This window comes from Megascapheus bottae, chromosome 10 (assembly GCF_031878675.1).
Source record: "Megascapheus bottae isolate mThoBot1 chromosome 10, mThoBot2.hap1, whole genome shotgun sequence".
NCBI lineage: Eukaryota > Metazoa > Chordata > Mammalia > Rodentia > Geomyidae > Megascapheus > Megascapheus bottae.
This window is the reverse complement of record NC_143518.1, coordinates 54218658-54228779: the sequence shown is the minus strand read 5'-3', so window position 1 is coordinate 54228779 and position 10122 is coordinate 54218658. Positions and strand designations below refer to the sequence as shown.

The 10122-nt window shown below is 46.4% G+C and overlaps 1 protein-coding gene across 1 annotated transcript; it reads left to right on the top strand.

The window, feature by feature from the left end:
- Positions 1–1636: 1636 nt before the first annotated feature.
- Il19 (interleukin 19) lies at positions 1637–6725 on the top strand. Its single transcript, XM_090339928.1, has 6 exons — positions 1637–1771; positions 1923–1988; positions 3719–3871; positions 3934–3936; positions 4745–4816; positions 6388–6725. The coding sequence occupies exons 1-6, from the start codon at positions 1637–1639 to the stop codon at positions 6481–6483; spliced, it is 525 nt and encodes a 174-aa protein (XP_090196054.1). The 3' UTR covers positions 6484–6725.
- Positions 6726–10122: the final 3397 nt, after the last annotated feature.

Genomic DNA, 10122 nt, shown 5'->3' with positions numbered 1-10122 from the left:
AGGGCCAGGCCTCCAGATCCATCTACCTGGGCTCGTGGAAGGGCAGAAGCTAAGGAGAGGCAGGAGTTGCTGGTTCTGGGCTTTTCTGGAGAGGGAGTCAGGGAGTGCAGGGGTGGGGGTGCTGAGAACAGTGTAGCTCTTGCTCCCTGGGAGTTTTTATGGCCACAACCACCCCAACCACAGTCAAGGGTAGGGGTGGAGGCCCTGCAGATCTCTAGCTGGCTCTCTAGGTTCAGAGCCCACTTGTCTATCGCCACACAGGATAGTCAGGCCGAGCCCAGCAGACTCAACCAGAAGTGAGGACACGGTGAGGCCAGGTGGGACCCTGGGCACTGGGCTGCTCCAGCCATAGGTGTTGTTCTAAGACTCACCTTTAAGGCCAAGCTTTGTCTGGGAATACTGTGCTATGGGGAGGGCTCGGAGAAAGATAACAAGCTGTACAGTGAGGCATGGATGTGCCTGTCACCCCACGAGCAACATGTGACGTGTGTGTGTGTGTGTGTGTGTGTGTGTGTGAGAGAGAGAGAGAGAGAGAGAGAGAGAGAGAGAGAGAGAGAGAGAGAGAGAGAGAGAGAGAGAGAGAGAGATAGAGAGAGAGAGAGAGAGAGAGAGAGAGAGAGCGGGAGCACCCTTTAGTGGGTTTGAGCCCTGGGGCTTGAACTCAGAATCTGGCTGCTGTCCCTCCACTTTTTTGCTCAAAGCTTGCACTCTACCACAGAGCTACATCCATTTCCTTTTGTTTTCTGGTTTTTTTCTTTGTGGTTCATTGGAGATGAGTCCCACAGACTTTTGCAGCCAGACTGGCTTCAAACCTTGATCCTCAGATCTCAGCCACTTGAGTAGGGAGGATTATGGGCATGAGCCACCAGCACTGGACTCATGTGACATGCTTTTAAACAAAGAGGTAGACAGAAACAAGCAACAAGGGTACACGAGAGAGGCATCAAGGAGCAAGAAGTCTTGCTCTGCTTAGGAACTAGCCAGCTGCGAAGTTCTGTCTCTGTCTCTGTTCATGACAGATGTGAAGCCATCGGCTTGGCCTTGGGGAGGGAGAAGGCATTCTTTCCCTAGTTCCTCACTGTGACTAAGTAGCTTTTAAGAGACATAGCTGTGCCTTCCTTCCCCGCCTTCTCCAGAAATCAAAAATCTGCCTAGTTAGCTCTAAACAAATGTTTTTAAGCAGATACAATCTGAGGTTTTATCATAAAAGGGTGTTGCTTACTTGAGGGTCAAACAACAATAAAAAGCCCAAATGTGCTTCAATATTTTTTTTTTCAGATCTGTTGCCTAATTGCCATGACTTACGACCAACCTTGTTTTTCTTTATTCAATTGATTAAAAACAATATTTCTCTCTCCTGTTGACAAAGTAAGTTGGGTTGAGTCAGGGTAGTGACAGACTCACAAATGTGCGCCCAAGGACTTCAGAGGCCCCCCCTGTGCTTCCTGGGGTTGGGATGTGGGGAGAGCTTATTTTTAACAGAGTCCAGACAACCAGAAGAGGAGACACAAGCCCCCGAAACATCTCAGTGCTGTGATTCGAGTCTTAGCTGTCTCCTGACCTGCCCAGTGTGGTTTCCAGAAGGAACACACGGCTAGTTTTTCCTTGTTTCGTTGTTCTCTAGGTTGGACAGAACATGAAGGTACAGAGTGTTTTCCTCTGGCTGCTGCTTGTCCTGTTCTCAGGGAATTGCTTTCATCTCAGGAATTGCCTTCTTTCTGTGGACGTGGGCCATCTACGCTTTAGTTTTGACATAATCAAAGAGACTTTGGTGAGTATGGGTTGGGTGAGGGTGTGGGGTGTGGAAGGGTGTAGCTCACCTCCAGTCTTGGCTGGCAAGGAAGCTCTTTCCAGTTACCCTGGTGTTTCAGGGGAAAGTGAGATGTCATCACCGATGTCTATCCTTCTGTTTCCTTCCGCAGCAAAAGCAGGATGTCTTTCGAAATGTCACTATCCTGTCCACATTGGAAAATCTGCAGGGTATAAAGGTATTGCTTGGTCTGTGTTTGCTTTTAGTTTATTTTAAGTGTGTTTTAATCTTTCAAGTAACATGGCCATGGGCTAAGAAAGAAATCTCCACTTGGTGTGTTGTCAGTGTTTAAGGCTACTGGGAATACTTCTGTCCTGGGTCTTAAAGAAATGCCATTTCCTTAGATTGTGATGGGAGGGGGCAGACATATGCTGGGGGGGGGGAGCAGGATGTTTGTGGTTTGGAATCGTTTGGAAGTTGCTATGAAGGGAAATTAAATAAGAGTCACTAAAAAACTGAGGACGTTGTAGCGTAAGGGACAGAAGGGAGGAAGGGATTTGGGGTGCTTGGGGGAATGGGTACCAGATTGATGAAAGCAAGGGTGGGTGGAGAGGACTGGGAGGTGACTGGGTTTGTGACTGGATTTGTGAGTGGCTGGAGACGAGGTGAATAGCTTCCTTAAAGCCTTTGGAAGCCAGGCTGAGAGACCTGACATTCCATACACAGGCAACTGAGTCACGGAAGGGTTTTTGGAGACAAAAGTAAGTTCCATGTTTACAAAATGTTTTAGAAGTGTGTGAAATCCTCCCTGAGGAGACTAAAGTGCAAAGCAGTTTGATCTCGTCTTTCTCCTGCTTCTCTTTTCTCTCTCTTCCTCCTTTCTTTCTTCACTCCCTTTCTTCTTCCTTCTCTTCCTCTCTCCTTTTTCACTTTCCTTCCTCTTTTCCTCCTCCTCCTCCTCCTCCTCCTCCTCCTCCTCCTCCTCCTCCTCCTCTTCTTCTTCTTCTTCTTCTTCTTCTTCTTCTTCTTCTTCTTCTTCCTCCTCTTCCTCCTCTTCCTCCTCTTCCTCCTCTTCCTCCTCTTCCTCCTCTTCCTCCTCCTCTTCTTCTTCTTCTTCTTCTTCTTCTTCTTCTTCTTCTTCTTCTTCTTCTTCTTCTTCTTCTTCTTCTTCTCCTTCTCCTTCTCCTTCTCCTTCTCCTCCTTCTCCTGCTCCTTCTTCTCCTTCTCCTTCTCCTTCTCTCTTTCCTTACTCTTTAGTAGTGTAATAGTAGTTTCCCTCTAATAAAAGGGCCCGGAGAAAAACAGAGAAAGAGATTTTCCATGTGGCTAGTCAACTTTACTGCCATCTAGGAAAAGCTGCCCTTGAGGCCAGGGAGGGTGCTTGCTTTCAGGCTAATGAAGATGGATATGCTGTGAGCCACTCCCTACTTGGACTAAAATCTTCTGCCAGAAATTGACTGGAGGGCAGAGTACAGATTGTTAGAAGGACACTGTTTAGCCAGTTTCCCTGGGATAGCATTGGAAACTCCTCTTACTCATATGCATACAGTCAGTTTCCAGTCTTGCAAATCAGCTCCATTCCAATGATCCTGGCAGTTTAAAAGGACAGACTGGAAGAGAGCCCAGCACTGTGGTCCAGAGCAGAGTAGCCAGGATAAACACAATATCTACCCAATATACCTGATGTGCTATAGCCATGAGTCTTGAGGGATGGGAGACATTACTTGGAATTCTAATCTCTGATGGGAGTTTTGCACCCCCTCTTTTGGTTGCCATACCTCCTGGCCTCCCCCCTAAGTAGCTTGGCTATGGGGAGAGATAATGAGCATTCTGAGGCTGTTATGAATTTTAGAAAATAACATCTAGTTCTCTCGCTTCTTGCTGTCCCTACGTGGACAGCTTGGACTGGGTCTCTAAGATAATAAAAGAGGGCTGGGGAGGGGGCAGCTCTCTAAGTTGTATCTGTAGCCCATAGATGTCTGCTGCATGACCAGGAACCTCCTTGCATTCTACCTGGACAAGGTGTTCAAGAATCATCAGGAGTCAAACTCCAAAATCGAGAAGGAAATCAGCAACTTTGCCAACTCTTTCCTCCAAATACAGGAAACTCTGCAGCAATGTGTAAGTCCGTGACATCGGCTCTGTGAATGCCTCCAGAGGGCCTGGGTCGGATTGGCCCCCAGCAGGTCTTCTGAGACGGGTAGCGGGGTGTGGGTGGGGGGTGTCCTCATCTGTGGGAGAAAGAAGTATTAGTAACCATCTCATGGTAGTCACTCCTGTTCTAAGACTTCTTGTCAGCTGCCCCATGTCATCAGATGGGTCTCCTCTTGGACAATCTCCTGAGACAACCAACTCACCTTAAGTGTCCCTGTGAGGGACATGTGAAGGATTCTGGTCTTACTGTGGTCTTTTTGAGTTTCAGTGTAGGATTCCTTTGGGTTGTTTCTTGGTACAGCTTGTCCCTAAGGGTCATCTGCAGATTCACTATTATTTATTAAAATCAACCATCAGAATCAAAGCCATAACTAACCACCACCAACAAAACAACTTAGATCAAAGAAATCTGGGTTTCTTTGGCAAGTGATATCAGTTCTCTCTGCCCCAGATTCTAACACTGTTAGAAAAGTAATGAATCCCACTCTGCCTAGAGTATTACAATCACGAAATCCAATGGCCACAGCTAACAATTTCATCAACCCGACAAATGTTGAATGCCTTACCTTTTGGGGTGCTGCATTCACAGAGTAGTGACAAAACAGATGTCACATTTACTCTCTTAGTGCTGTGAATCCAGAAAAAAAGCCAAAGTCATGGTCAAATGTCGGCCACGTTCATACGCTGGCGGTGCTCTTTCCTGTCTGCTCCACCTGAATTTGCTCACCTGCTCCTTACCTGGGTGGGAGGAGACGTGTCTCTTCTCTGGTGGGAAGTGGCAGCCAGTGGGCCCTGTGATAAGGTGGGCTGACAGGTGCCGATTCCACTGTGTCACGGCAGGAGCAGAGCCGGTGCCAGTGCAGTGAAGAAGCCACCAATGCCACCAGCATCATCCAGGACAACTACAATCAGGTGAGGTCTGGAAAGAAGATGGAGACTATGACAAATGAAGGGTAGATATTTTGATGGAGAGTAACAAACAGCCTTTCAGCCTCCTCTTCACTCCAAGCCACTCATTTAACACCCAGTGAGTTTTTGTGATAGATTTGCCCTGTAAGACTTTATCTGTGAAGTGTGTGTGTGTGTGTGTGTGTGTGTGTGTGTGTGTGTGTGTGTGTGTATGTGTGTGTGTATTGGTCTTAGCTCGTTGGCTAATTCTCCATTATCCCTCTATTAGTTTCTTTATACCTTCACTTACCAGGCCTGACTGGGCTAGAACTTGGGGAAAAGTAAGTGCTGGGAAGATGGGGGTGATACAGAGGAAACAAGAACCACAGCGAATCCTATGCTGTTATGCACGAAATATACATGTTGTGTGTGGGGTATCCTGTGGCAGCACCCACTGTAGGTATTCTGCATCCTGATGAATGCACAGTGTTTCCCATGCCAATGTAAAATATCAGTATAAAAGCCATGCTTCTCATATGCGTATATCATTGCAAGAACTGTTTCAGAAGGCCCATGAGGAGGTCCAAGTTTCTGTGTTCTGACCACACTGAAGGAAGATGCCACAGGCTTTGAACACAAAGGAGGTTGTGTGTGTGGTGGGGGAAGTCTGCAAAGCTCTTTATCTCCGTTAGATAATGCAGAAAGAGTCAAGGGTCAAGCGGTTCATAATGTGAGCCTGATACTGTTTCAAGCCCACAAACGTGTGGCCACATCGATCCTTCGCAATAATCTTATGGATATTATCTTCCCTGGGTGAATGAGGAAAACCAGGCCACAGTAGGTTGTGAGTTATCCACTTCTTCTCTGCCTCTAAGTGGTGGAGGTAGGTTTTTTTTTTTTTTTTTGTCCCCGTTGGCTTGGCTCCATGTATGCACCTTTAGATCATCTCCTTTTCATGTGGAAGGAGCTGTGGAGGTCGGGAGTCACAATCTAGTTCTGATTCTTTGACTAATCCTCTGTGATGCAGTCGGGGACACTGGGCCTTAGGGGTGTTTTTTAGAGTCAGATGGGGACAGCATGGACTTTCTTTCCCTTGGAGATCACCAAAGGCGCTAAGACTTTCAGGGAAGACAGAAGTACTAAAAGCAAGCTGGTGTGAAAAGCAAACAAGAAAAGAAATGTCCAGCAAGGCAAATCTTTCCTGTGAAAAGCAGAGTGGCAGGGAGAGGGGAGGGAAAACAGAGGGGAAAGAAACAAAGGATTTATTTTGTTTATAAGGAGTTGGCATGATTTAACGGCTTGTTTGTAGAAAACAAAGCTGGTCATCTATCAGGAAAACAATGTCAAATGGCCGCTATGCAGATATATTTGATAAATAAAAAGCAAACTACAAATGGGGACAAAAACATGAGAAGGGGTAGCAATGATTGTCAAGAAATGTACTTTTATCTGGCAAATATAATGTAACCCTTCTCTTAATTACAATAAAAAATTTTAAAAAAGCAAAACACATGGGGACTCAAGTCGGGGGACAGTGATCGCGAATGTTGGCACAGTCTCAAGGTGGAAACTCACAGTGGTTTTATTGGTTTCAGCTGGAGACCCGTGCTGCCGCCATTAAGTCCCTGGGTGAGCTTAACATCTTTTTAGCCTGGATCAACAAGAATCTTCAGGAAGCTTCCCACGCTTGACATCAAGTTCCTAATTATCCAAGGACAAACATCTCTGTGGAAGTTTCTTATGATTACAGCAGGCTTGGAAGGATAGAGAGATGGACCTCGTTTCATACCCAGATGCCTCCCTGCTGTTTTGGTATTCTCTCCTTTAGGGTTGGGGAATTGCAGGAGAAAACAAATGAGTCTGGGCTGATCTCACCCTGCAAGTGAAAAATCCCATTGGCTGGTCATGGGCTGTTTGATCCCACTTGAAAATAGCCAAGTAGTTTGTTGTTTTATTTATAATGATGCTAGCCTGGAAGGAAAGGATCAGCTTCCCATTAAATTATTGTAAAGTTATGTCTTCTGTAGTTTATGTGATATCAGATGATTTATCTACATAAACTCTGTGCTTTACCTCTGAGAGGAAGTGCCTTTTGATTTGGAGATTCAGTTAAATACAGACTAGAAGAATAAAAGAAGCATAAATAACATATCTAGATGGGGAACCTGAAGCCCAGAATGGGATAAAGGTTTATTCGAGGCTCAGAACTGGTGCAGAAAATGGTTCTAAAGAGTGTTTTATGGCTCCCCTTATTGTTGTTGTTGAAACAAAATACCTGAGGTTGGGTTACTTTAAAAAAAAGGGGGAGGGTTACTTAGCTTGCAGTTCTGCAGGTTCAAGGACATAGAGCTAGCAATTCCTTGGCTCTGGTGAGGACATTACAACAGAGAAGACATCTCCGGACAGAACAGCAGAAAATGATGTAGGGGTAAAGGCTTGCTCTTGTCACAACTTGTTCTCAGGAGATCTAAAATTCCTGGATACATAGCTTAGTTCACTGCCAGGTTTCCACTCAGTGACCTAAGGACCTCCTACCAGGCCTCATCTCTTACAGGTCCTACCACCTGTCACACCAGGGACTAAGTCTCCAGCATCTGAGACATTGAAAGGAGAAAGTCACCTCAAATCACATCACTGGGTCTTTAAATTGTTCACCCAGGTGAACAAGCCCCTGAGTTCAAATCCAGTACAGGCAAACAAGAGAAAAGGAGAAAAAAAGAAATACTTGCTAAATAACCAAGCATTCAATTACCCCTCCACTTCCAAACCTCCCTTCTGAGTCCTCTATCAGCTCTGGTAATTGCCCTGAAAAAGTTGGGCTCACCTTCACTTGTCAGTAAAAAGGGTGGGGGGCACCTATGTGCCCAGGACCTCTGGCTTTACGGCCCCTCATCAATGCCTCAGAAGCAGCCACAGAGCCTCTAATTCCTGTGTGCATCACATCAGTGAAGTCAACTGAAGCTTAGGACAGTGGGGACTTGACCAAAGAAGGCCCCCTGGCACAGTGACGGCAGATCTGGAAGTTGAGTCCAGGCTCTGTCTGTCTGGCCTGGGGTCCTCTCTTCCTTCTCCTGGAGAAGTTCACTTCTCTGTGGCCCAGGACCCAGGTGACTGCTCTAAATGCCAGCAGTGCGGATAATGAAACCCAGACATATAAAAAGAAGTCTGGACGAATGCACAACAAGCTTCTGAAGTTGTACACAAGTTCATGGCCAGTGCAAAGCAAAGCTTCTGAATGTGTCACACAATGTTCTTGGCCCAGATGCCACTCTGGATTTCTCTTGGGGACACTCTCTCATTCCCCCAGAGGAAATTGCTGCCAGCCAAGCACACTCAGGGTAGCTATCGCCTCAAATCATGGACTAGCTGGAAGTTGGGACCGGCTTTGGTGTGAAATCTTGGCCCTACCACTTACTCAGTGGTTTGGGACAGTGTACTAAAGGAGAGTCTCAACTTCCTGGTCTGCGCGCTGTTGGCGGTTTCTACCTACGGGATTGTTAGGACGATTGGAGATCTTGTGTACTTGGGACTGGATGTGTGCAATGGGCTCATTAGAAGTGAGGGCATTAATTAAGTAGCTGCTTAATGATTTCCATCATTCACAGTAGTCAAGTGAAATGAGTGAGAGGTGCCAGACAAAATGTGCATCCTCGGAATGGGACAGACATGCAGCTCCATGGCTGGGGGCTCACAGTTTCTGCCCGGGCAGACGATACCACCTTCCTGCTCTGGTATTGCATGCCAATCCACCACCTTTCTTTTCCTGCTACAGCTCTCCCGGGGGCACATGCAGGAGCACCAGGTAGGAGTCTTCCCTGGACTGGCTCTAGTGCCTTGCTTGGGTCAGTATGGTCGATCACCATACTTAGCACAAGACATAGAGCAGCCTATGCACTTGATGTATCCTGTGCCTCTATGGATCAGGGCTGGAGCATGGCAGCCTAGCAAAATGATCCTCCCTGGAGATGAGCTCTGGGCAGAGGTCTGCATATCACCGGTAGGCAAGGAATTGGGGGTGAGAATATAGACTGAGAAAGTTGTGATGAGTCCAGTGCTGGCAGATTATACCTAAACTCCTACTCAGGAAGATGAGATCTGAAAATCAAAGCATTCTGTGCCATTCCAGCCTGACCAGTCTGTAAATGTTATCTGCAACTAACCAGAAAAATCTGGAACAGAAGGTGTGGCTCAAATAAGTAAAAAAGAGAGGGTCAGCTGGGCGTGGTGGCTCACGCCTATAATCCTAGCTACACAGGAGGGTGAGATCTGAGGATCAAGGTTCAGAGCCAGCTTGGGCACAAAAGGACCTGAGACACTTATCTCCAGTTAACCTCAAGAAAACTGGAAGTGGGGCTGGGCTCAAGGGTAGGGCAGTAGCCTTGAGCTGAAGAGCTCAGGAACAGTGCCCAGGTCCAGAGTTCAAGCCCCATGATCCTCAAAAAAATAAAAAAGAGAGAGAGGGGGGTTCTGAGTTCAAGCCCCAGTAGTGGAATGCATACGTGTGTACATACATATGCTCTCGCACACATATTGATATCAGACAGACAGACAGACACACACACACACACACACACACACACACACATACACATTGCTATCAGCTCTCAGACATTCAGCCCAGCCATGGAAGCTTTGGGCCCTTTCAGTGGTCCTGTTCATTTGAAGACTTAGTGCTGTGGGAGATGCATCTCTGTTTCTAAATGCATAACATAATTAACAGAGACAGAAAAGATTCTAGAGGAAACCAATCACATAAAAATACAGCAACCAGAATATGGAAATGATAAATAGGATATTTATCTATTAGGGCATTCATTAATATAAGTCGGCATAATTTCTAAGCAACGATGAGTGTAAGTGATACTTTGAGATATCTGAAGCCACTACAATAGAACACAAAGGTGTTTGGGCCCAGGTGCTGTCCCTGAGCTCCTTTTGTTCAAGGCTAGTGCTCTGCCACTTGAGCCCCATTGCTACTTTCAGCTTTTTCTGTGATTTAATTGGATATAAGAGTCGTGTAGACTTTCCTACCTGGGCTGTCTTGAACTGCAGTTCTCAGATTTCAGCCTCCTGACAAGCTAGAATTACAGGCGTGAACCACCACCTCGTGGCACGACACAGCTTCTTGTTATCCGTCTTCTCCCAGGTTAGAATCTCCAGGCTTGCATGCTGTGAGGTTTTTGGAAGGTCCCATAAACTCAGGGTCCACATATGAGAGATTCTACATACTTGTCTTTGAAATTAAAAAGGGAGGAATTAAGGCAGGGTGCAGGTGACTCACACTTGTAATCCTAGCTCTTGGGAGGCTGAGATTGGGAAGACTGAAAGTT

Coding starts and splice junctions, on each gene's coding strand:
- Il19 (XM_090339928.1), top strand. CDS start 1,637: ATGAAGGTACAGAGTGTTTTCCTCTGGCTGCTGCTTGTCCTGTTCTCA. Junction 1,772..1,922: donor ACATAATCAAAGAGACTTTG/GTGAGTATGGGT, acceptor TTCCTTCCGCAG/CAAAAGCAGGATGTCTTTCG. Junction 4,817..6,387: donor TCCAGGACAACTACAATCAG/GTGAGGTCTGGA, acceptor TATTGGTTTCAG/CTGGAGACCCGTGCTGCCGC.